This window comes from Somniosus microcephalus, chromosome 8 (genome assembly GCF_052327205.1).
Source record: "Somniosus microcephalus isolate GS21.2 chromosome 8, FLI_Smic_1.0, whole genome shotgun sequence".
In the NCBI taxonomy this organism is placed as follows: Eukaryota; Metazoa; Chordata; class Chondrichthyes; order Squaliformes; family Somniosidae; genus Somniosus; species Somniosus microcephalus.
In genome coordinates, this window is record NC_140994.1 from 53,361,265 (window position 1) to 53,389,100 (window position 27,836).

General features: G+C 42.7%; 1 protein-coding gene across 5 annotated transcripts in view; it reads left to right on the forward strand.

The window, feature by feature from the left end:
* Window positions 1–27,836, forward strand: part of pwwp2b (PWWP domain containing 2B) — a 43,890-nt gene that overhangs the window by 3,863 nt on the left and 12,191 nt on the right. For 3 of the 5 annotated variants that reach the window (XM_085994733.1, XM_085994735.1, XM_085994737.1), the window contains exon 3: window positions 216–1,862. In XM_085994733.1, coding sequence (XP_085850859.1) covers window positions 216–1,845 — 1,630 coding nt within the window. In that variant the 3' untranslated portion in view covers window positions 1,846–1,862. Of the gene's footprint in view, window positions 1–215; window positions 1,863–5,469; window positions 5,552–18,663; window positions 19,953–27,836 lie in introns of those variants that run through there. The other 2 variants (XR_015079224.1, XM_085994736.1) reach the window with 2 other exon arrangements.

A 27,836-nucleotide genomic window follows, 5' to 3' on the forward strand; every position in this document is an offset into this window, starting at 1 on the left:
CTTCCCCCCCAAACGTTTGCAGGAAATAGAATGTTGTAGAGAAGTTTAAGAAACCATTGTGTTCTGCTTCTGGGTTATTTTTGAATAACTTTTTTTTTATTTAGATTTTGCAGTATTAATGTAAGTGATGCAATACATAATCTGTGTGTTTTATGTTCAGAGTCTGGTTGGCTTTTAATTTTTTTTGTTGTTTCTTGGATACTTGTATCTGCCAGGTCTGGTTTATATGGTTTTCTACCAAACCAGTTTCCCAAGCAAGATGAGTTTCCTGCAGAGTCATGCGCCAGTGAAGTCCTTCCTGGTAAACAACAGTCAGTCTGTCAAACTGAGTCGCAGTCCTGCAACCTGCAACTTCCCAAGATGCCAGGCAGAGAACAAGTTTCACCTCTTCAGCCATTACCAGAAACTGTGCCTTGTTTTCCACCTTATTGCGAAGGTGTACCTCTACCACAACCTTTAGTATTGAGACAGACTTACAATCAATGGGTTCCCCAGCCACCCCCTCGGACAATCAAGCGTACAAAAAGACGTCTGTCAAAGAATCGCGATCCTGGTAAGCTTATAATGAGCACCATTAGATTGCGGCCTAGGCAGGTACTTTGTGAAAAATGCAAAAACACACTAAATCGGGAGGAAGAGGAGGACGATGATGACGATAGACACCACAGTAAAAATGAGAAAAAGACTAGCATGGAGGAAAATGAAAAGAGAAAACCTGAGGTAATATGCTGTGAAAATAGGAAAATAAAAAAGGAAAAGAAAGATGATAAATTTTCTGGTGAGCTGGTGCATCGAAGCCCAGTGATAAAAATATCATATAGCACTCCTCAAGGTAAAGGGAAGGTTGTGAAAATTCCCTCACGGGTACATGGCTCAATTGAGCCCTTTTGTCCGAAACGGTTAATGCAAAATGAAAGTGTGGACCAGGACAAGAATACAAATTGTGAGGAGATGGAGGTTCTTCCAGAAAAGTCATTCTCTAGTCCACCTGGAACCATTCCAAAGCTAAAACTGACTAGGCCTTTGCATTCCAGTGCAGACATCCCACCACCTAGAATTCGATTAAAACCTCATCGGCTCAGTAATGGGGACAGTGTTGCAATTTATAAGGCTGAGCTTGTAGATAATGTAAATAGTGATGTGCAACCTACAAGGAGATCCGATAGTGGTACACTTCATTCTGAAGAATCTACAGGAAAGAGTTCAGTAGAGACATCAGGGAGTTCTGGAGAGGAGGACCAATGGAGGTACAAAAGGAGTCGTCGAAACAAGGATCAAGATGATCTGACTGTTTATTTAAGTTACAGGAAAAAAAGAGCAGATTCATCAAGTTTATCAGTCTGTAGTAACGATAGTCTAGATGAATCAAAGTCTTCTGGTTCAGAGATGACTTCACCAGAAATATGTGATTTTGCACCTGGAGATGATGCATCTGTGTCATCTTCTTCCAAAGAAGAAAAGACTGTGCCACCCTTAACTGTGAGACTTCATACCAAAACTGTCACAAAATGTGTAACGGCTGAAGGCAGGACTATATCTGTCGGAGATATAGTATGGGGGAAAATTCATGGCTTCCCCTGGTGGCCTGCACGCATTCTCAGCATTAGTATTAACAAGAAGGAAAATGGGGCTCCACTGTGGCAGGAAGCCAGAGTGTCTTGGTTTGGATCACCTACAACATCGCTACTTTCTGTATCAAAAATCTCCCCATTTTTGGAGTATTTTAAGTTGAGGTTTAACAGAAAGAAAAAAGGAGTATACCGTAGGGCGATTACAGAAGCTGCCAAGGCAGCTGATCACCTGACGCCTGAAATCCGATCTCTTCTTTCACAATATGAAACTTAACTGAGCCGCAGCAGCAGGTGAGTGATATTAAAACAGAACGCTCTCGAATTTTATTGTGTGTACTAGTGAATAATTGTTTTTAATGTATGATTAAATATTTCAGAAGCTGGACTGTTGTCTCCAATATTAAGGGGAATTGTTCCCTGTGTAACTAAATCAAGTAAACCATGTCTGCAGATTGAACAGTATGGAGAGAATTGTAGTACAGCATGTTTCTGGCTAAGAGCATCAAGTCATACAACACGTAGGAAGATTACGATCGCAAAAGACCCTTTGGTCTATCAAGCCTACCCCCCACAGTCATGATGTGTAAAATATCATGATTAGATACCACCTACCCACCAGCAGTCATATGATCACCTGGGGAGGCAAAAAAAAATTAAAACCCAAGGTCAATTGGTGGGGTGGGGGGATATCTGGGGAAAAAATTATTCCTTGGATGATTAGAACAAGTCCAGGAGACAACATTGACCATGCTTATTGCCTGTTATTTCACTTATCTTTTATAAAATGTGATTTCCGCCCCAGCCAGGAACTGGTACAGCTCTCTTAAGGTATGCAGTGAGTCATCAATCCCCACACGAGCCGGCAACTTGTTCCATAGGTCTACTATCCTGTGGGATTTTTGGGGGTGGGGAAGAGGGGGGTGGGGAGGTTGGGACACACACCAAACATCTAACCTGACCTACTCCATGTCTTCCTTCTCTTTCTCTTTCCACCCCCCCCCCCCCCCCAATCTATTGAAATAATTTATCAATAAGTACACAATCTAGTCCTTTAATTTTTTTTTATATACGTTTATCAAATCACTCCAGTCTATGCATCTGTAAAGTGAATAGACCTAACTTTTTAAGCCTATGTGAGTGAATGAGGCTGTTTAGGCTGGGAATCGTTCTTGTGGTTCTCCTCCTGAACCTTTTCCAAAGCTGTCTGTCATTCATTCATATGAGGGGACCAAACCTAGATGCAGTATTCTAAATGTGGTCTAACCAAGGTCATGTACAGGACAAAATGGTGTGCTCTGTTTTATATTGGAATAGGTTGCAATAATGGGCCTATTTGCTTTAGCTATAGCTTCTTGGCATTGGTCATGAATATTTTTTAAATTTAAAAAATCTGAACTATAATGCCAAGATCCTTTTTTTTTTCTCAACCAATTTCAATGCTGTTGCATGTAAACTGTAAGCATACTTGGTGTTAATCCTGCTCAAAAACACTGCACTTCTCTCAGTTAATTAACATCTACAGGTAGACTATCCTTTATCTGAAAACCTTGGGACCAGCTGTGTTTCGGTTTTCGGATTTCCGAAGGTTTTCATCTCCGTATCTGACAACAAACACTGTTGCTTAGCAACAGCTTGTAAACACTCTGGCCCTGCCATGGAAGCATCTCTGAAGCTGTTGCTAAGCTACAGAGACTCTTTCCACAGCCTGACTGTTTTTATAAAAAAAAATGCTAGGGGAAGAATAAAAACCTACAAAACGGCTGCTGATTTCTGCCGTTAGATCGAGGTTTCCGGCTCCCCCTGCTCCGTATCTGAATTCCTTGACTTAGCAGGGGTTTGGGGCTCGACTGCCGCCGCCAGTTGTGGGGAAAGCCGGATATCGGCTGACTCCTACACTAAGCTGGCCCGCAAATCAGGTCGCCCGGTGGGGGGGGGGGGGGGAAGAAAAGACTTATCAGACGGGCCGCTGTATTGTTGGGTTCACACTCCCGGTACCTCCCTTCACACTGCCTGGCTCGGCCTGCAATCTCCTACCCAGGAGGGAACTCTGTGACCCTCTGCCCTGCTCACAGGGAAAGGCAGAGCTCCCGGACCACTCCCGTCATGTTTGGCGCCACTCTGGTCATGTCGTGCGCACGACTTACGCTCCACGAAAAAACTTTCGGTTTTTAGAGGTTTTCTGTTTTCGGAAGTGCGGATAAAGAATAGTCTACCTGTACCAGAGTTTGGCCCATTCAGCGAATCTAAATCTGCTTGCAGAAATTTGTTCCCCAACACTGGTGCACACTTTTGTGTCATCTGCCAACTTGTGGACCATTCCCCAACTCCTATCTAGGTCTTTTATGAAAATAGGGCCATTGATTTTTATTAGCATTGATCCCTGTGGGACACCACTGGTAACTGGTCTCCCAAGCATTAATAAGTTCCTGCTTATGGGAATGCAGCTAATTCTTAATCCGTTTAACTTCCCACTGATTCCAGAAGATTCTGTCTTGTATAGTAACCTATTGTGAGATACTTTATCAAAGGCTTTATGAAATTTCCTCATCCACCATCTGAGTAACTGCTTCAAAAAATTCTAGCAAATTAGTATGATGATGCAGCCTTTTTCAGAAGCTGTGTTGAGTGCATCGGGCCCCTTCTCTATCCAGTTGATCATAAAGAGCATCTCATGATCCCTTCAAACATCTTGCCTATAACAGACGTCCAACTAATGGGCCAATAGTTCCCTGAATCTGACTTGTTGCCCTTTTTTGAAAATCGGAACTAGATGAGCATCCTTCCTATCCAAGGGAACAATCCCAGAGTCTAGCGAACTGTTAATGTGGGTAAGGGGTTTGCAAAGCACATGTCCCATTTTTTTTTTAAAATCCCGTTCAGGTGGCTGTTGTCTGGCCTAGCAGCCTGATCTACTTCATGGTTCCTTATTCTGTCTAAAATGTAGCTCTTTTACTATTTACAATATTCTTATCTACAATGCAACCCATAACTGGTCGTTAAGCAATGTCCACAGGATTGAAGACTGATGCGCAGTAATCATTTAACCCCACTGCCATACCTGGAGTCCATTTCAGTCTGCTTTAAGGTGTCTTTAAATGGCATTATACAATCTTTAATGGTCCTCTGGTACCTATCGTAGCTGGAAAAGCTTTTGTCATTGCTACCACAATTGTCTATCTTCTCCATTAATCTTCTCCTCCTCTAATTGCACACGGTATTTGACTATCCTTTGAATTATATTCCTTTTAATCTTAGTGTTTTTAAGTCTATATTTTTGTCCTTGCATATATCTAGTTAGCCATTTTGGTTTGTTTAGTTCCATGTGCTTTCTCTTTTCCTTTCTTCCTCCACCCCCCCCCCCCCCCCCCCCCCCCCAAAGGCTTGGGACATGGATAATGGCTTTTCACTTTAAAATTATTTTAAAGACTACCCATTCTTCCTCGGCATTAATTTCCCTGCCTAATGGCCTTGCCCAATTGCTTTTTTCCAAATTTTCAGCCATTTTTATAAAATTAACCCTCTTGAAATGATGCAGTATATTTGCAGCTTGTAAGAAGATGGCATGTGATGTGGATTTCTGACTCCTTAATGTACAATTAAAATTAATTTGACCAAGTAAAAGATAGTCACTGTTGCATTTCATACAGTTTTCTATGAATTTAGACTCTGGTGTGGTTCGCTTGCCCTGAATAACTTGCTGAATTCAATCCAGTACTAAGTGCTTTAATGCATTGCAACTGTTCACTTCAGTCTTTTATGCTGGTTAGTGACTAATGTAATATTCAAAATGTTGCTTAAAATAAACAATGCCTTAAATGTCAACTAAAATGAAGACTTGTATTTTGTACATTAAATGTTGCTGACCTTGTGTCTCAAATTTTCTGTTTTTTTGGTTAAGAAACTCTTTTATCCGGCACCGATGGGACCGGCGTGGTGCCGGTTGATCAAAAAGTCCGGATTATAGAGGTATACTTGCCAAGGTACGAGAGCCCCGTACACGGCTACAGGTGCAGGAGCCCCGGTTACAGGGCACTTGTGCAGGAGTCCCCGTTGCACGGCCACAGGTGCAGGAACCCCGGTTACACGGCCACTAATATAGTAAAACTTACCTGAACCTACTCCTGAATTTTGCCGGTTAAGAGAGATTTCTGGATATTTAGGTGCCTGTTATATATATATATATCTATCTAAAATAGTTACTTGGTTTTAGGTTTGTATAGGCTTAAATTCCATGAATTTGAAACAGAACAGTATTTAATGGTGGTTCCCAAAATTAAAACTGAAGCTGTTCGTGGAACTTGTGATGGTCTTTTAAGAGTTTTAGCTGAAAATAATTCCTAATGGATGCCTTGAGTTTTAAACTAATGTAACTTAAATGGTTTACTTCTGTTACCACATGGGTTACGTTTGTGCTTTGCAGCCACATTGCAGTGGTCAATTCCATGTTTTGTGAAGGATGCAGCCTCAGGAATAGCCTTTAAAATACCATGTCTATATTTAGAATAACCTCTAAATAGGTTTTGATTATGTTGCGTAGAAAACATCTGTTCAGTGTCTTAATGTCAGATAGCACGATACTTTTGCCATACAAGATAATTCACTTTGTAAGAATTTAATGCATGCTAACTTTTTCAATACCATTCTTTTTAACCCTTTATTATTCACTGGGCTCTGGAAAATGTTTTGTGTTCATTGACATCGAATGGCAATAGTGATGGATAAAGACTCTGCCCTGCATCATTATAACTTGTTTCTAATATCCCTTTCTATGAATGTTAGCTAAGCCAATGCTCTAGGATTTTTAAAATTGAAGCTATGGCAGCTGCTGACAACTTCTATCCTTTTTGTTCTGAACCTGTAAATAGTGAATATACAATTCTGTCTGCAGGCAGTACACACTAATGGCATTTTCTTTTTCTTTCATCTTTGTGACATCTTGTAGCCTGTGATGGCGAGCTGACACGCTTTCACAAAGGGTTGCTTGCCAAACGTGAAATTTCTAATAGGCTTTGCCTGATGTAAACAACTCATTCAGACTCCTTTCTACATCCTGTTTATCTGGGTGTATATTCGGAGCTTCTTGTAAGATCTCTGCCTGTTGCGAAGCGATACATTTTTGCTGCCGCCTTTCTCCATGTCTTTAGTTAACTTTGTTTCTGTGATCTGTGGTGTAATAGTCGGAAGGTATTCGATAAAGTGTGTTGAGGCTTGTACCATAGCCTTCAACTTTTGTAACGAGAGGACATGTATGAGTAGAAAGTTGGTTGACTGGAAGCAAGAGGCAAGGGTAAATGGGTGTTGCTTGGAATGAGAAGTGTTGGAAATGGTGTACTTTAGCACTCCGTGCTGGGGTCCACGTTTGGTCTTGCATTTTTAAAGATAATTTGGATTGGAGTGAAAAAGTGCAGTCTTGAAATTTGATAAGTAGGGGGTTTGGGAAGACTTCCAAAAGGCATAGACAAGTTAGTTGGGCAAAGACATGGAAGATGCATTTTAATATGTGGAGATGTATGATGTAATATATTTATGGGCTGAAAAATAAGAAATGTGGTTATACCCTCAATGGAAGGATACTAAAGAAGGTGAGTGAACAGAGCGCTATGGATTTAAATACAAAATTCCCTGAAAAGTGAGTCTAGATTTGATAGGCCATCATTTTTGTTTTTTAGAAATAGGGGCATTGAGTGCAGAAATAATGCAGTAATAAATTAATGCAAATCTTCAGTTAGGTCGCAGTTCAAGTACTGTGTGCAGTTTAGCATTAAAGTCATAGACTATATAACAAGCGAGAGTCTAACCACTGCCCCCCCTTGACATTCAATGGCATTTTCATCACCGAATCCACCACATCAATATCCTGCGGGTCACCATTGACCAGAAACTTAATTGGACCAGCCACACACAAACTGTGGCAACAAGAGCAGGTCAGAGGCTAGGTATTCTGCGGTGAGTGTGTCTCCTCCTGACTTCCCAAAGCCTTTCCACCATCTACAAGGCGCAAGTAAGGAGTGTGACGGAATACTCTGCACTTGCCTGGATGAGTGCAGCTTCAACAATACTCAAGAAGCTCGACACCATCTAGGACAAAGCGGCCCGCTTGATTGGCACCCCATCCACCACCTTAAACATTCACTCCCTGTACCACCGGCGTACCATGGCTGCAGTGTGTACCATCTACAAGATGCACTGCAGCAACTCGCCAAGGCTTCTTCGGCAGTACCTCCCAAACCCGCGACCTCTTCCACCTAGAAGGACAAGGGCAGTAGGCGCATGGGAACACCACCACCACCAAGTCACACACCATCCTGACTTAGAAGTATATTGTCGCTAGATCAAAATCCTGGAACTCCCTACCTGACAGTACTGAGAGTACCTTCACCACACGGACTGCAGGAGTTCAAGAAGGCGGCTCACCACCACCTTCTCAGTGGCAATTGGGGATGGGCAATAAATGCTGACCTTGCCAGTGATGCCCACATCCCATAAACACATTTTAAAAAAAAACAAAAAAAAAAAACAGGTTTACCAAGATGCTGCTAGGGATGGAAAATTATAAAGAGACATTAGATACTGTGACTATTTCCACTGTAGCACAGAAGGAGGTTTTTTTTAACTTGAGGGGCTTTGATAGGCAGACAGGAAAGACTTTCTTCTAGTTGGGGAGTAACTGATGAGGGATCATCAGCGGGAAGGAGACATTTCTTTACTCCAGTTTATTAAAGCATGAAATGCTTTGCCATGGAAAATGGTTGAAGCAGAGATCCTTATCCAATTCTTCCTTAAAAAGATGTAAAGATACAAGGCTATGGGGGAGAGAAAGGATTAGTTTTGAATTGATTTAGCAAAGAGCTGATGCCAGCTGAATGGCCTCCTTCTCTGCTATAAACTTGTGGTGTACTATTACAATGGCAAAATACTGCGGATGCTGGAAATCCGTAGGGACCGCTCCCTCCGAGACACCCTAGTCCACTCTTCTACCACCCCCAGCACCCCTTCACCCGGCACCTTCCCGTGCAAGCGCAGGAGATGCAACACATGCCCTTATACCGCCCCCTCCCCACTGTCCAGGGCCCCAAACACCCCTTCCAGGTGAAACAGCGATTTACTTGTACTTCCTGTAATTTAGTATACTGTATTCGCTGCTCACGATGTGGTCTCCTACATTGGGGAGACCAAACGCAGATTGGGTGACCGCTTTGTGGAACACCTCCGTTCAGTCTGTAAGGGGGACCCCGAGCTCCCGGTGGCCTGTCACTTTAATTCCCACTCAGACCTCACCGTCCTCTGCCTCTTGCATTGTTCCACGGAAGCTCAGCGTAAGCTCGAGGAACAGCACCTCATCTTTTGGTCATAACCTCAGCCCCATATAGTGTGTGTGTGTATATATATCTCCCCACACTTTCGTCTGAGCTTTTTTCTTCCCTCCCACATGGCAGCTGTCCTTCATTCTGCCAGAGCCATCCTTTGTTCCTTTTAATGTCTCTTAATCTCTCCTTTTCTATCCTGTCGCTCACCTTCCCTTTTTGTTCTTTCAACCCCTTTTCCCAGTCCCTACTTGCTTTAAAATCTATCCCCTTTCCTGTTTTTTTTTCCAGTTCTGACGTAAGGTCTTCGACCAGAAACATTAACTCTTTCTCTCTCTCTCCACGGATGCTTCCTGGCCTGCTGAGTTTTTCCAGCGTTTCCTGTTGTTATTGTGGTGTACCACGTTCCATGTCTTCTTGCAGGCTGAGTTGCTCTTTTTAAGCAACTTCAACATTTTCAAGCATTTTATTGAGTCTTGGAATATGTTTACAATACTGGTGAGAAATAGTTAAGTGCTTTTTTTTAGATTCTGTATAAATTTGTCTTTTAATATAAAATATGTAGTTTTGTCTGAAAATATGGTCAGTCAGTGTACATTTTAAACTCGGCAATCGAAGAGGTCTGGAAGGTGGGCAGTCATAACTCTGGCATATATCTGAATAATAGAAGGTTAGATTGTTGCCCTGAGGGATGCTATCCCAGTCATTTTGCACACAAGGTTGGGTTTTGTTTCATGAGCATAGGCCTGCCTATAGAAGCTACCTTTTTTTGTGGTGAGCATTTTTTTTTTTTAAATGTTGGGCGTCTAAATCATTTTCAAGAAGTTAATTCAAGTTTTAAAGAACAAGATGTAGGCCTAATTTTTGTAATGGTCATCATCTGTCACCATTTTCATTGCTGCAGTGACTCACTTGAGGTTTGGTATTGCCACCAAAAATTGATATTTCCCTGTTGTGAGAAGAGCTTAACATACTATGGGCTTGAAATTAGGATGTGTAATATTAGCTTGCACAACGTTTGCATGGAATCCCTTTTGTACATTTTTAAACTCGCCCACGTTCCTATTCCTGATTTCTGCTGTGAGATACAGTTGAGCTGTGCTGTGATGCCTGCCAATGCCTGCTGTCAAGGTTCGCAAACCATGACTGCTTGGGTAAGCTACCAGAGGCCACTGATATCCATGGAACTGTACTCTAGCAAGGAGTTGACACCTTCTGAACAAAGTAAGAAAAGTTGCAAAAAAACACATTACTCATTTGCTTGCTATAGTCTAGCCAGTATAAGTAATTGCTGTGGTCAACACGTCTGTGATATTGCACTGTTATGATTTTGGATTTTTACACTAGCTATCCTACTCTGTCCGGTTCACTGTCTGCATACTCCTGTGCTAGGACCTTAAACCTGTCTGTCCAATATCTTAATTGTAGAGAACCTTTATGGAATATATAATGTGCTGCCACGTGACTCCTCGTCTTTGGTAGGCAGATGAATGTATACTGTCAAAACAAGACTGAGGATATAAATTAACAAACATTTAAACATAAATGAACAGTAGTTAGTAAAGCTACTCCCGTTCCTAAACCGTGTGGGCCTGATTTTGCAGTAGAAATAGCAGTGAGGCTAATGGCGCTCACCGTTATTTATGTGGAAATCAGATAGCAATGTCCTGATTTCGGCATATGCAGTCGCCGGGAGCTGCTCTCCTGAGATGCCCTGCTCCTCCAAAAGCTGTGCTTTACAGTATCTCGCCATCTAAGTCACCGTTCAAATACTTCAAAAAGGCTTTGTGTCTTAATGCGAGGAGCATTCGTAATAAGGTGGATGAATTGGCTGCGCAAATAGAGGTAAACGAATATGATATTTGGTTGGGATTACGGAAATGTGGCTCCAGGATGGCCAAGACTGGGAACTCAACATCCAGGGGTATTCGATATTCAGGAAAGATAGGCAACAAGGAAAAGGAGGTGGGGTAGCATTACTGGTTAAAGAAGGGATTAACACAATTGTAAGGAAGGATATTAGCTCTGATGGTGTGGAATCTGAAAGGGTTGAATTGAGAAATACCAAGGGGCAGAAAACGTTAGTGGGAGTGGTATATAGACCTCCAAACAGTAATGCGGAGGTTGGGGATGGCATTAAAAGGGAAATTAGAGAAGCGTGCAATAAGGGCACAGCAGTCACCATGGGTGACTTTAATTTACACATAGATTGAGCTAAACAAATTAGTAACAATACTGTGGAGGAGGAATTCCTGGAGTGTTTATGGGATGGTGTCCTGGACCAATATGTCGAGGGACCAACCAGAGATCAGGCCATCTTAGACTGGGTATTATGTAACGAGAGAGGATTAATTAGCAATCTTGGGTCGGAGCGATCATATGATCAAATTCTTCATTAAAATGGAGAATGAAGTAGTTGACTCGGAGACTAGGGTCCTAAATTTAAATAAAGGAAACTATGATGGTCTGAGGCACGAGTTGGGTAGGATTGATTGGGGAATGTCACTCAAAGGGTTGACGGTGGATAGGCAATGGCAAACCTTCAAAGACCGCATGGATGAACTACAGAATTTGTTCATCCCAGTTTGGCATAAAAATAAAACAAAAAAGGTGACTCAACCATGGCTAACAAGGGAAATTAAGGATAGCATAAGATCCAAGGAGGGGACATATAAATTGGCCAGAAAAAGCAGTAATCCTGAGGATTGGGAGCAGTTTAGGATTCGATAAAGGGATTAATTAAGAAGGGGAAAATAGAATATGAGAGTAAGCTTGCAGGGAACATAAAAACTGACTGTAAAAGCTTTTATAGATGTGAAGAGAAAAAGATTGGTGAAGTCAAGCGTAGGTCCATTGCAATCAGAATCAGGGGAATTTATCATGGGGGAACAAAGAAATGGCAGACCAACTAAATACATATTTTGATTCTGTCTTCACAAAGGAGGACACATAACCTCCCAGAGATGCTGGGGAACATACGGGCTGATGAAGGGGAGGAACTGAAAGAAATCAGTATTTGTAGGGAAATGGTGTTGGGGAAATTGATGGGATGGAAGGCCGATAAATCCCCAGGGCCTGATAATCTACATCCTAGGGTACTTAAGGAAGTGGCCCTTGAAATAGTAGCTGCATTGCTGATCATCTTCCAACATTTGATGGAATCTGGAACAGTACCCATGGATTGGAGGGTAGCTAATGTTACCCCACTATTCAAAAAAGGTGGTAGAGAGAAAACGAGGTATTACAGACCGGTAGGCCTGACATCGGTAGTGGGGAAAATGCTAGAGTCCATTATAAAAGATGTAATAGCAGAGCACTTGGAAAACAGTGATCGGATCGGACAAAGTCAACATGGATTCACAAAAGGTAAATTGTGCTGACTAACCTACTGGAATTTTTTGAGGATGTAACTGGTAAAATAGATAAGGGAGAACCAGTGGATGTGGTGTATTTGGACTTTCAGAAGGCCTTCGATAAGGTCCCGCATAAGAGATTAGCGTGTAAAGTTAAGGCACATGGGATTGGGGGCAAGGTATTGACTTGGATAGAGAACTGGTTGGCAGACAGAAAGCAAAGAGTTGGAATAAACGGCTCTTTTTCCAAGTGGCAGGCAGTGACTAGTGGGGTACCGCAGGGATCGGTGCTAGGATCCCAGCTATTCACAATACATATTAATGATCTAGACAAGGGAACTAGATGTAATATCTGGTTTGCAGACGACACAAAGCTGGGTGGGCGTGTGTGCTGTGAGGAGGATGTCGAGAAACTCCAGGATGATTTGGACATGTTGGGTGATTGGGCAGAAACATGGCAGATGCAATATAACGTGGATAAATGTGAGGTTATCCACTTTGGTGGCAAAAACAGGAAGGCAGATTATTATCTAAATGGCAATAGATTGGGAGAAGGGGAAGTGCAACGAGACCCGGGTGTCCTTGTGCACCAGTTGCTGAAGGTAAGCATGCAGGTGCAGCAGGCGGTTAAGAAGGCAAATGGTATGTTGGCCTTCGTAGCAAGAGGGTTTGAGTACAGGAACAAGGATGTCTTGCTGCAGTTGTACAGGGCCTTGGTGAGACCACACCTTGAGTATAGTGTGCAGTTTTGGTCGCCTTATCTGAGAAAGGATGTTCTTGCCATGGAAGGAGTTCAGCGAAGATTCACCAGGCTGATACCTGGGATGGCAGGAATGACGTATGAGGAGAGATTGGGTCGATTGGGCTTGCACTCGCTGGAGTTTAGAAGAATGAGAGGGGATCTCATTGAAACTTATAAAATTCTGACCGGACTGGACAGACCAAATGCAGGAAGGATGTTCCCGATGGTCAGGGAGTCCAGAACCAGGGGACACAGTCTAAGGATAAAGGGTAAGCCATTTAGGACAGAAATGAGGAGGAATTTCTTCACCCAGAGAGTGGTGAACCTGTGGAACTCTCTACCACAGAAGGTGGTGGAGGCCAGTTCATTAAATATATTCAAGAAGGAGTTGGATATATTTCTTATGGCTAAAGCAATCAAGGGGTATGGGGAGAAAGCAGGGACCGGGTACTGAATTTGGATGATCAGCCATGATCGCATTGAATGGCGGAGCAAGCTCGAGGGGCCGAATGGCCTACTCCTGCTCCTATCTTCTATGTTTCTATTAACTACATTGAATGGTGTGAAGTTGCTCTACTTAGCTCGGAGATGGGAGCTAAACGCGCCAGAAAAAGTTAGGGCCTGTCCATTTCTAAAGTAAGTACCCTTTTAACACTGCAAGTCTTAATTACTGCCAAACAACCTCTTGCACTGAAAGTTAACTTTCACCAAGTGTGGTGTCTTTTCCCCCTCTTTAACTTTCTGTACTTGATTTGACATTGAATTCAATATTCTCACTGACATTTCCTGGTTCAGACTCTGCTGCTCATTAACGATTCTCCAATCTGATTGGTTAAGGAAATGCACAGTTGCTTGTCCTGTTCACCCAGGTCTGTAGTGGGCGTTGCACTTTTTGCCTCGTGCAGTAAGTTCCAGTGCAAAATCCCATCGAAAGTCTGTGTACAAGTGTGATGAGTGACTTGCCCCATATTTGCAAACTTTTTGTTGTCATCCTTGATGTCAAAAAGATGGGGTTGCTTCTCCAGGGCTACCTCCTATAACAAAATTGATCGTTGAAACGCACTCACTTCTGTGTGACAAAACCATACCAGAGTCAGAGTATCCCAGCCTTTCCTAACTCTCTGGGCTAGTGTAACCAAATATAAGTTCACCGTTGGAAGCTTCTGGCCACAGAGCTGTTTGTCATAGGGGCTATCGGAAGTCTTTAGCTCAGCCACTCTTCCACTCGCTCAGGTAATCCCCAGTATGTCGATCCCATTTGTACAATGAGATGCCTGGTATTTAAGGAGTTGTCCAGCCAGCGATCAAGGGAACTGTTCAACAGATGGATATAATGACACCATCGTTTTGACAGCACTCAAGCCTATTAATGACTTTATCCTACCAGGTATAATGTATATTTCTGTAGTTTACAAAAAGCAATGTTCATCTTTGTGCCACAACCAGCAAGTAAAAAAATATCCAATTGGTTTCTGTTGTGGGCATGTCTCCAGATCCTCCTCCATTCAGCATTACTTTTTTTTAAATGCAGCAGGACTGCATTGCTTTAAAGTGTGTTTAAATAATATTGAAATTGCAATTTTTTTTATTTAGTTACTAAGGAATGGACTCCTTCCTATATTTTTCACCCAGTGTATGCTTCAAGCACACCATGTTGTACCATAACCAAGCTCGTGCATTCTGTCTCAACACTTAACATTACTTGGACTTCAGACAGCTGCAATGATTTGAATTTTTCCTCCTCTGCAGTACTCTAGGACACTGTTGATAATTCACCCCGGAGCCGACTCGAGGAAGCTGAAGGAGTAGACTTGTCATTTTGTTACAGATAACCCTGGAGGACAATGCACTAATGGGTAGCGTGATTCTGGCTGGAAAAGCAGCAGGATGTTTACCAGTGCGCTCTGCTGGTAAACTGAGCAGTTTTAGCTGGTTAAAACTGTCGTCTTAAGCCCCTCTTCCCCTGCCTCCTCCACCCTCCCAACAAGTATGAGGAGCTCATGAACTTCTTTGTCACAACGATTGAGACTATTCATCCAGCTGCCCCTGCTGCTTCCTTTCCTCTAGCCCACCAGGCCACCTTCCCCAAACATTTCCCCCTGCCCTAGCCCTGAACTTGCATCTTTCGCTAGTTTCTCTCCAAGCTCATCTTGTCCATGAGCACCCACCTCCTGCTCCCTCGACCCTATTGCCACCAAACTGCTGACCACCCAACTTCCCTTGTCGCCTCCCAAATCCGTGCCCCTCTTTCCTGCAACTCCATGTTTGAATCCCTCCAATCAGGTTTCCGCTCCTTCCACAGTACTGAAACGGTCCTCATCAAAGTCACATGACATCCTGTGTGACTGTGACCATGGTAAACTATCCCTTCTCACCCTGTCTTCAGCCTTTGATACTGTTGACCACACCATCCTCCTCCAACATCCTCTTGTCCGGTTGAATGGGACTGCCCTCGCCTGGTTCCATTTTTATGTATCCAGACGCACATAACATTACGGCCCCTCAAGCCTACTCCACCGTTCAATAAGATCATGATTTTCGACCTCAACTCCCGCCCGATTCCCCATATCCCGTGATTCCAGTCGTAGCCAGGGAATCGCCTACCAAGGCTTCTCTTCCTGCACCGTTGCCTCTGGAGTCCAAGGATCTGTCCTTGGCCCCCACCTATTTCTTATCTACATGCTGCCCCTCGGCGATATCATCCAAAAACACATCAGGTTCCACATGTATGCTGATGATACCAGCTCTACCTCACCACCACCTCTCTTGACCCTCTGATATGTCACACTGCTGTCAGACGTCTAGTACTAGATGAGCAGAAATTTCCTCCAACTAAATAGTGGGAAGACTGCAGCCATTGTCTTCAAACGCCACCGCAAATTCTGTTCCCTGGCCTCTGTCTGAGACTGAACCAGACCGTTTGCAATCTGGGTGCCATATTTGACCCTGTGATTAGCTTCTGACAACATAGCTGCTCCATCACCAAGACTGCCGACTTCCACCTCCATAATATCGCCTGGCTCCACTCCTGCCTCAGCTCATCTACTGTTGAATCCCTCAACCATGCCTTTGGTACCTTGACTTGACCATTCCAATGCTCTCCTGGCCAGCCTCCCATCTTCCACCCCACATAAACTTGAGCTCATCCAAAACTCTGCTGCCTGTATCCTAACTTGCACTAAATCCCATCCATTTATCACCCCTGTGCTTACTGACCTACATTGTCTCCTGGTCCGGCAATGCCTCAAATTTTAAAATTCTCATCCTTGTCTTCAAATCCCTCCATAGCCTTGCCCTTCCCCATCCTGTAACCTCCTCCAGCTATACAACCCTCAAATCTCCGCGCTCCTCCAATTCTGGTCTCTTGCACAGCCCCAATTTAATCGCTGCACTGTTGCGGCCGTGCCTTTAGCTGCCTAGGCCCAAAGGCTCTGGAATTCCCTCCCTAAACCCCCCTCTCGCTTCTACCTCACTCCTTAAAACCTACCTCCTTTGACCAAACTTTTGGTCATCTGTCCTAATATCTCCTTGTGTGGTCTGTCAAATTTTGTTAATGTTCCTTTTACTATGTTAAAAGTGCTATATAAATGCAAGTTTATTGTTGTTGAACTCCAGCAGTATTTTCAGACACAATTGGGAGGAAGGGGAAGGGTTAATCCTTGGTGTTGCCAACCTTGGTTAAGCTCTCTGGTCTTGGGTAAATAAAGTGTGTCCCTAATGGGGAAAGTGTACATTCCATGTAGAGCAAACAAACGCTCTACCTTTTGTGGATTTTTAAGTAACTTGGTTTGGAGAATTAAGTATGGTGATGGTTTTCTGTGTCACCTAACTGACCACAAAAATAAGTGAGCAGTATTATTCTGCAGTAGTAATTTTTGCTGCTGCTTATGTGATCAATTAAATATCTCTGGCAAGATGTTTCAAGTCTACAATCAAAATTAACTTTTTTCCTAAGTGGTCGCTTTACTCGCTTTTGTATTTTTAATATTTCCTAATTTATGGTAGCCATCAAGGTTTACACAAATCTCTTTTTTCAAAATTTTCATCCTTTGTTTTCAAATCCCTCTGGCCTCGCCCCTTCCTATCTCTGTAATCTCCTTCAGCCCCACAACCCCCCCCCCCGATATATCTGCGCTCCTCTAATTCTGCCCTCTTGAGCACCCCTGATTATAATCGTTCAACCTTTGGTGGCCGTGCCTTCTGTTGCCTAGGCCCTAAGCTCTGGAATTCCCTGCCTAAACCTGTCCACCTCAATTATCCTTGTGGCTTGGTGTCTTTTTTTTGTCTTAAAATACTCCTGTGCAGCGCCTTGGGATGTTTTACTACGTTAAAGGCGCTATATAAATACAAGTTGTTTTCTATCTGGTTGAAATGTAGACTAGAAGCCATCCTGAAGTAAAGCCTGCCTCGTTTTTATAGACCAGGAATGACTCTGGTTCAATTCCTGGTCTATATTGTGTTAGCTGATCTTAGTAAGGTAGTGGCAGGGGCACTACAATTGGCTGTAGCAACTCCTGGGATTGGACATTAGAGGGTGCTTTACTGTTTGAGGGTATGCATGCACTTTCAAGGCTGATGCACAGCTGTTCTTTTGGGGGACAGCCTTTTTAGTCTCTGCTTTCCTATCCTAGCTCTCCCATTGCAGCATCCAATAACTTTTTAATGTTATTAGTATACCTGGCATATCTTTCCAAATATTTGAGTAAATGGTTTCCTAGTACTGTAATTGGTTATAAATTTCAGCTTTCGCTAATTTCCATGTCCTCTGTCCCCAACTTTCCTCGTCTCATTCGCAGAAGATCTACTGTATATGTAGAATACAAGTTGTGGATTGGTAGAGGGAGGGGGAAACATATAATTAAAGCCTGATGGGCCACAATCGCATAAGACCGATTCTTTAAATAACTCCATCTTTATGTAGCAAAGACTATAAAGGGTTGCAAGGAATGAGCAAGGTTGAAACTGAGTTTAAAAATGCAAACGATTCAATGGTTCACCCTGTCCGCAGACAAAATGTGAATCTTGTAAGTGGGGGTTTCCAGACTTGTGCTACCCTATGTAGACTTCAGAAAAGTACATGAAGTTACAGTATTGGTGGTGTTAGTTAGTGGGGTATTTTTTTTTTTAGTTTTATGTAATGTTACCTCCGTATTTGCTGCTAAGTTTTGGACAGAATTTATCAACACTTCAGTTTGCAGATAGACCAGTTTAGATGTTGCAAACACGGTAGCAGTTCATAACTTGAAGAGGAAGATGTTTGTCCTATTTTCAGTCTCTTTTTTTTTTATTTTTGTTTCTTGCTTGATATTCTGGGCAATGCCACCCTAGTGTCAACCTAGATTATATGCACAAGTCTCTGGAGTGGGACTTGAACCCACAATCTTCTGAGTCAGTGCTGAGTGATACCACTGAGCCAAGACTGACACTTGGATAGATGCAGCAAAACTCTCTCCTCCAGTGGGGAAATCTAAAACAACGCAGCTCACCCGCAAAGGGCTGTGAATGCTGGGTCGCTTGAGATTTTTGGTAGGTAAGGGTATTGAGGGATACAGAGCAAAAGTTGGTAAAAGGCGTCTAGGTACAGATCAGCTATGATCTAATTGAATGGTGGAACAGGCTTGAGGGGCTGAATGGCCTACTCCTGTTACATGTTCCTAACTTTTTATTAACCAAACCCCTCTTTTTTTTTTTAGTATGAAAATACGTCTTCAGTGCAGTAGTGAGGGAGTGCTGCATTGTCCGAGGTGGTCTTTCCGCTCGGATGTTAAAATTAGGCCCCATCTGCCTTTCATGTTAGACAGAACATTCCATGACATTACTCTCGAGTGGAATAGGGAGGTATCCTGGTCAACTTTCTTCCCTCATTCAACAGATCCAAAAACCGATTAACTGGCAGTTCATCTTACTTGCTGAAATCACTTGAATTGACGTGAACTTTTTTTTACACTAATCTCACTGTTTTTATTTTAAAAAAACTCAAGTTAAGCCTTGTTGAATGAGGTGTAACTGGGTTTTAACAGCATTGAGTCATAGAACAACCCCTCTGGCCCTGAAAAATTAATTTTTATGTTTGTGGAAAGTTGAATTTCCCCATATTTCACCTTTTTAATCCCATGTGTATGTTCCAATCTTTGTTTCGCTCTCTGTAAAATGATTAAAAAGTGATGGATAATCAGTGCATTTTACTTCCTGGTTTGCTGTCTGAGAATTCTTCAATGTGATTGGCTGCTTAGCCTGTTTGATGACATTGCTACTGGATGCTGGAGATCCCCTATAGGTGACGCCAAAATGAAATTAATGTCTGGAAAGGTGAAATCCATATCACCGAGATCACTAGATCTTTGTGGACAGCTTTCTTTAAGGTCAGCGGTGAGCGCCGTCACTTTGCCGCTGACCACAAAATCCAGACCAAATGTATCTTGTGATTATTTATGAACATTTTAAAATGTGAGAAAAAAGTTGCAAAGAGAAAGTAAGTGAGAAGTAGTGGTTGAGTAATGTCAAACTTAGGGTTTTAAAAGCCTGAAGATTATAGATGGAAGAGAAGTCTGAGTAAAATAGGCATTGGTTCTCCATCCTGCCAAAGGGTGGAGTCGAGATTGTTCATCAGAATGGGTGGAAGGGGAGGAAGCCACAGTATTTAACATTCTTTTTGAAAGCAATTATGTGAGTCTACAGCCATTGTAGAAAGAGCACTGAAATGGTTATATGACTATTTGACTCCAGGTGTCTAAACAATAAGTACAGAACCTTTTAATTTCAGCTAGACTGACTTATCTTTCTGATCATTTAAACTCTTCTACATATTATTTGTCTAATGAAGCATTGCATTACAGTAGAAATGAGTGTGACTTATCTCTAGTTGTATAAAAATAATCAGAATTCACAGAACATTACAAATGTTCACTGGATTGCTCAGTAGATTTAGGAAAAGATTTTTCTACCCGATAAACTTTCTACATAGCACTCCTCTGAAATTCTCCCATCACTTGCAGACCAAGCGCCTAATCAGCATCTGAGAAAAATGTGTTGGAATTCATACTATGGGTGCTTTTTGTTGATGTTAATTGTTAAGGAATGGAAGAAACTTGCATTTCCAGAGGTTCAAGTTTTGGGCTGGGGAATGATTACCTTTGATTAGTCAGCCTAAAATACATCTGAGTCTGTTTCAAAATTCAAGCTGTTTCTTTCAAATGATTCCTTGTTAAAGGCATTTTGATCAGTTCCATTCTTTAAATTTCAACTTTCTCCAGAAATGCTCAAACTCTTAACAACTAGCATTAAATGCCAAAGGTGCTTTAGAGGCATATTCAAACAGGAATAGATGCCAAGCCACGAGATATTTGGGGTGACCAAAAGCTTGGTTAAAGAGGTGGGTTTTAAAAGCGGAGAGGGAGGTGGAACAGCTGTGGGTTGTTAAGGTGGGAATTAGTGTGTGGTGTCTAGATTGCTGAAGGTACAGCCACCAGTTGTGGGGTAAAGAGGGGAAATGCACAAAAGCCAGAGTTTGGAAAAGTTTCTTTTGGGGAGAGGTTGGAAAGGTTGTAGGATTGAAGGCGGTTAGAGATGGGGAGGGGCAAGGCCATGAAGGGATTTAAATACGAGGATAAGAAATTGGAGGCATTGGTGGAACCAGGGCCCAATGTAGGTTGGCAAGGACAGGTGACAGGGACTTGGTGTGGGATAGGATACAAACAGCAGTTTTGGATGAGCTGAAGTGCATGGAGGATGGGAAGCAGACCAGGAGAGCATTTGAATAGTAAAGTCTGGATGACCAAGGCATGGCTGTAGGTTTCAGTGGCAGATGGGTTGAGGTAGGAGTGGACATCACTGATGGAGTTCGAAGTAAGGTCTCTTTGTGATAGAGGGTATGGTGTCTGGAGCTGAGCATGTGGTCAAATAGGATGGCCTGATTCACCTGCGACTGGCTAGGGAGTGGGATGGAATTGGTGGTGAGGGTACATGCAGTGATGGCTTCCCAGTATTTAACTGGAGGAAATTGAAACTCGTCCTGACCTGACATCAGGCTTGCAGTCTGACAAGAGACAGTGGACAGGTCGAGTATGGTGGTGGAGAGTTTGGGAACCGGAGTAGGCCATTCAGCTTCTAGAGCTTGTTCTACCATTCAATTAGATAATGGCTGATCTATATCTTGGCTCCTTCTACCCACCTTGGTTCTGTAACCCCTTAATACCATTGCCTAACAAAAATCTATTGCTCAGTTTTGACATTTTTCAATTGACTTCGCCTCAACAGCTTTTTGGGGAGAGTTCCAGATTTCCACTACCCTTTCTGAAATCGCCTCTGAATGGCCCAGCTCTAATTTTAATTTTAAGGTTATGCCTCCTTGTTCTGAATTATCCCACCAGAGGAAATAGTCAGAGTGTCTATCTCTCCACTCACTCACCACCTTTTAATCATTAAGCACCTCAATTAGATCACCCTCCTAATCTATATTCAAGGGAAGCCTGTTCCCATAATTTAACCTCTTTAGCCCGGTATTGTCCTGGTGAATCTGCACTGCACCCCTTCCAAGGCTGATGTATCCTTCCTGAGGTGCGGTGCCCAGCACTGAACACTACTCCAGATGGGTTCTAACCAGAGCTCTGTACAGCTGTAACAAACTATCACCCCTTTGTATTCCAGCCATCTTGGGATATAGGTCAACATTCGATTAGTCTTTTTAATTATTTTTCGTACCTGTCCGCTAGCTTTTAGTGATTTCTGTGCTTGGACCCCTAACACTCTCTGCTCATTCCAGTGTCTAGCTTCTTGCCATTTAGAAAACACTCTCTTGATCTATTTTTCTTGGATCCAGAGTGGATGACCTCACACTTTCCCACATTGAACTCCATCTGCCACAGTTTGGCCCATTCAATCTATCAATGTATCTGTGCAACTTTGTGCGCCCATCTACACTATTTACTGTGCCAGCAAACTTGGGTATACGGCTTTCTATTCCAAGTCATTTATATATAAATATAGTGTAAAGCTGAGACCCCAGTACAGATCCCTGGAGGACATGTCTACACATCCTGCCAATTGAAGTTTATACCCATTATCCTACTTGCTCTCCTACCTCTTAACCAATTCCCTATCCAAGCCAATAGGTTACCTCTAATTCCATGCATGCTCATTTTGTTAAGTTTCTTATGTGGAATATTGTTGAATAATGTCCATACAAATTGGACATTCCTTTATCATGTTAGTTATCTCCTCAAAATTCAACTAGGTTCATTAGACATGACTTGCCCTGTACAAATCCGCTCTCGCTCATATCAGCTTGTATTTGTCCAAACGCTCAGTCACGCTGTCCCTAATAACAGATTCTAGTAACTTCCCCACAACTGACATTACACTGATAGGTCTATAACTGCCTAGTTTCTGTCTCATGCCCTTCTTGAATAGTGGAGTGACATTGGTAATTTACGAATCCAGGGGGACAGTTCCTGAATCAAGAGTGGTTTGGGAGATAATGAGTAACTCGTCAACAATTTACTCACCACCTTTAATACCCAGGGTGGAAACCATGGAGTCCTGGAAATCTGTCCATCTTTAATCTCATTAGTTTCTCCATCACCCATTTTTTTTTTTTTTACTTCTGTTCAATCTAGTTAGTTCCGCCTGTTGATTTATTTTTAGTTTTGCTTGTGTTTTATCCTCCTCTCTACTTGAAGACCGATACAAAATAGCTATTTAATAAGTCTACTGCTTATTATTTCCAATTATAATATCATCTACATCTGTCATCAAACCTTGGCTCGTGACTCGCCCTTCTCCCTCAACGAATATAGAATTTTATCCTATTATGGTCACTGTTAGCTAGGTGTTCCCTTACCATTTAGATTATTGACTATTTCAAGCTCATGAATCATCACTAAATCAAGTATGGCCTGTTCTCTTGTTGGTTCAAGAACATATTGTTCCAGGAAACTGTCTTGAATACACTCTCGAAATTTGCTGATTTTGGGACTCCAGATGTCTATGAAAATTAAAGTCTCCCATTATATACTGTTTTTGCAACAAGCTTCTCTGATCTCTGTGCTTATGTATTCTGCTACTCTGTCACTGCTATCTGGAGGTCTATAAACAACTCCCACCAAAGTGCTGCATCCTATTCCATTCTATCCATAACCTTTCTACTGCCTGCTCACCCTTACGGATAACCCCTCTTTCTAATGCTGTAATAGTGTCCCTTGTCAATATTGCTACTCCTTTTTTCCAATTTCCCTGTCCTTTTCTAAAGACCATTTAACCTGGAAGATTTATCGCCCTGTTTGTAGTTGGGTCTTGGTGATGGCCGTGAGGTCTTGCCCTTTTCTAAGCTGAATTTGCACTTCTAATTCACTTGTTTTATTTCTTAATGCTACATACATTAATGTATAGAACTTTTAATTTGGCAATCGACCCTGTCCTGCTTTTGTGCCCTGATGTTGTTTTCAGCACCTATTCTAACATCACTTTCTTGTTTGTTTCAGCATGGTGGCATAGTGGCTAGCACTGTTGCCTCACAGCGCCAGGGACCCGGGTTCAAATCCGGCCTCGGGTGACTGTCTGTGTGGAGTTTGCACATTCTCCCCGTGTTTGCGTGGGTTTCCTCCGGGTGCTCCGGTTTCCTCCCACAGTCCAAAGATGTGCGGGTTAGGTTGATTGGCCATGATAAAAAATTGGCCCTTGGTGTTAGGGGGGATTAAATACGTGGGGTTACGGGGATAGGGCTTGGGTGGGATGGCTGTCGGTGTAGGGACCGGGTGCTAGGGTTTGGATGATCAGCCATGATCTCGTTGAATGGCGGAGCAGGCTCGAAGGGCCGAATGGCCTACTCCTGCTCCTAGTTTCCGTTGTGTTTTGATCAGTTATTTTGTTAACCTGCAGTGTCTAAAAATAGTGCCTAATGTGATTGATTGACATGGACTTAACTCTCATCCCTTTTTTTAATCTTTAGGTTATTTTATTTTTTTCTGTTTTGAGCCCTCCTGCCCTCGCACCCAGGTTGAGCTAGGCATACATGTGGAAGCTCCCCCTTGTCTATGGTGATTGTCGCCAAGGGAGAGCATGATAAGGAAGTGGGGGCTAAGGAAAGATCCCTTGGGACTCCTGAGGTAATGGGGCAGAAAGAGAGTCTGTTGCTGCAGGTACTTTAGATGGGCAAGTGTGGAACCAAGCAAGGACAATCCCACTAAACTGGACAGAGAAAGACATCAGGAGAGTGGTGTGCTTGAATATGTCAAAGGCTGCAGAGACGTCAAAGATAGATAACGGAGGATGTCATTTGTGACTTACTGGGGCCATTGCAGTGCTGTGGCAGGGGTAGAAACTTGATTGGAGAAATCCAAACATGAGTTGTGGGAAAGATGGGCACAGATTTGGGAGGTGACATGTTCAAGAACTTTGTAGAGGATGAGCTAGTTTGCAAGGACCGAGGGGTCAGTCAATAATTTTTTTTTGAGTAGGTTATGGTGGTTTTGAAAGGGAGGGGGCCAGTATCTGAAGAGAAGGAACCATTTCCAATGTCAGCTAGCAAGGGGCTAAGAAAAAAAGCTGGGTGGTCCTCTGTTTTGTGGGGAAGGGGGTCAAGGGAGCAGGAGGTGGGTCTTGTGGCCAAGACCAGGGCACGAGAAGAGAGTGAAGAGAAAATAGATTTTGGGGGTGGGGGGGGGGGGAATAGGGTTCATGGTTAGGATAGGAGTAGCCATGAGGGAGGTTTAGCTTGGGGCAAACAGCTGAAGTATGGTCTCAACTGGGGAAGAGCGGTTTAAGGAGATGGTTGTAGTGGAGGAATGAATCCAGAGGGCTATGATTACTCTCCAGGATGATCTTGGATTAGTGGGTGGTTTTGGCAGAGGGGGGGTGAGGCCAGTGGCACTTGATGTGGATCAGCTAGATTTAGTGATGAGGGCTAAACCAGTTGTGTGTCAGATATGCTCAAGTCTGTGCCCCTTGCACGCAAGGTAGTGAAATGGGGGCCCTATCGGGATATCAACCAGGATATGAAATTAAAGGTGTTGATGGGGGACAAAGGTATTAAATTTGGACGTGAGGGAGTGGTGCTGCAGAAGTAAGATGACAAATTGAGGGCCAAAGGCCAAGCATAAGTACATAGAATGGAACTTTGTCCTGAGCAAAGAGCTTCTGATTGGAATAGGATTCTAGTAATCACACGCACTTTGTGTCCACAAACTTCCTGTTGTCTGGATTTTTGGTAATGTTTTCATATCAACATTTTAACTTTGGAAATTCCCATGTACAGTTTCAATGTAAGCAATTGTTGATGAATCAAAAATGGTTTTTGAAAAGCTAGCAGACCAAATTTTTTTTCAACAATTAAATTTATAGGCCGAAGGCTTTCTGGCTTCATCAGTGGATCTGGGCATGTGTTTTGGGCGTGCTTCACCGTGGGGTTTTCTAATTGAATATTTAGATGTAGGCCCCAGCATCCAACGTTCAAAGCTCAGCAGAAGGCAAAGGAAATGTTATTGGTAAACAGGCCTCTGCTATGGCGCTACAAGCGTTGCTTAGCGCAGGTCCCAGGAGAGGGGCAAGAAATTTTAGTGTTATTTAACTCCAGCTTTTAGACTGGGTTAAATTAGCAAACTCACCTAATAATGTACTAATTGCTTTAAGGCAGAATGTAGAGACAGAATGAGCTGATGATGGGGAAATTAGTGGTGTGGATGCTTGACTGTGCAAAAAGGGATTACAGATGGCTTTGGGTGGAGACTGACGAGTGGAACTGTGACAAAGGGCCATTTGAATCACATTCTCTGGCACCCACCCACACTCTGTGCTCCTGAACCCCTTGACTGCATTCCATGCGATGTAGAATCACTGAATACCTCTGTGCTCCCAGATCGTGCAGTATCCCTCGCAGTATCGTTAGATTCCAAGACTCAAATTACAGCCAAACCCTAGCTGATGACCCAGGTAATACTATTTGGCATAATATCCCTGTTCTGACTAGTTGAGTAATACTACAGGAAATTATTTTAAATGCAAATCTGTACTTTTTTATAAATTTTTGAAATGTGCTCTCTTTATTTTTGAAATGTAGGAGGGACTAGAATACGTATATTGCGGTGGGTGCCAGAATAGGTATATTTACTACTGTGTCTTTTTAATTAGTGTATATGTTTGTTTAAACTTGGGATAATGGGATAATCAATGTTAACACTGGAAATATATGTGGAACAGTACTCGTACGCCTGTAACTTTTCACAGGTCTAAGCACATGAAGAATTAAACTACTTAAAGGCTGTGTCGATTTTAAAATTCTCGTCCTTGTTTTCAAATCCCTCCATGGCCTCGTCCCTCCCTGTCTCTGTAATTTCTGAGAATTCTGGCCTCCTTGAGCATCCCTGGTTTAAATTGCTCCGCCATTGGTGGCCATGCCTTCAGTTGCCAAGGGCCTAAGCTCTGGAATTCCCTCCCTAAACCTCCGCCTCTTAAGATGCTCCTTAAAACCTACCTCTGATCAAGCTTTTGGTCATCTGCCCTAATTTCTCCTTATGTGGCTCTGTCAAATTTTGTTTGCTAACACTCCTGTGATGTGCCTTGGGATGTTTTACTACGTTAAAGGTGCTATATAAATACATGCTGGTGCTGCTGCCACCCTTATCAGTTGGTTATGGCAATGTGCTATAAAGTACAGCCGAATTCTACTATGTCGATCACAATCACCTGACTTCTGTGGAAGGGAACTAAAACTTTTGACGTTGATCAGCAGTACTATTGTCTACTGCTGCAACAGACAGTAATGTAACCAGCAACATTGAGTCCATGGAAAGGTATGAAAATGGGTACAACAATGGAAATGTCTGGTTCAAAAACCTAGGGATTGTGTTTCCACTCATTTACACTGATATCAGCGCAATCTGGGCGGAATCAGCCGAACCAGCGCAAAAGATTGTGGAATTTTAAACACAAATGAATTATGCCCAAAACCACTTGCATTTGAGTTTAGTATAATCTTTTACGCTGGTTCAAGATTCAGTTCCTATCTCCAAAATATTTAATTTACTAAGAAACTGACTAGCCTACACCAATGAAACTAAGTCATTTTTAGTCATTTTAATCAGGTTACTCACGGGTGGAGGACTGGACACTTATTAAAAATGCTTATTTTTGGTGGTAAAACACAGATTTAGCTGTATTAATAAAAGTGCTCCAGATTATCACTCTTGAATACATCAAGGAATATGTTTTAATGGATAGAAGATGAAACAATTGTGTTCTATTACGCTGCCTGATTTGCGCTGGTTCATTGAAGATTTTACGTTTGATTATGCAAATTGTTGCAGTAACTGTGCAGTTTTGGGTGCAATTGGGAAATTGCACCCAAAGCAGAAGCAATACCCCCCCTTATCTGGCCTTGAATTTATTCAGACCTCATGAGCAAGACCACTATTTTTGCATTGGAGGATAGAGGTGTAGGACAAGGCCATGAACAGTTCTCCAAATCTTCTGCAAACCGCTTGTATGTATTTGTTATAAGAGGCAATGTCAGGGAATTGCTGACTGTAATTCATTGAGTTCCCCTTGCATGCGAAGTGGAGCAGTAGCCAAAAGCAATTACTAGGCTCATGCATTGCCACTGCTGCCGTATGCGCTTGGCCCTTGCCCCAAGCCAGTGGCTTTTTCCAGGTTCTGCAGTGTTTTCCCAGAACTCAGCGGCACCATGACTCCTTTTGTAAGCTTCCTAGGCCCTGGAGTGGGGAAAAGGTCCAGTGAATGCAGCAGCATTGTAATGTATATTTTGAGTTTTTACATTTTTGGTATAAATTCCGTGACATTGGGCTGGATTTTATCAATGAGGACGCGTTGGGGGCGGGACTGCTGGTTGTCTGGTTTCAGTCCTGCCCACAACAAC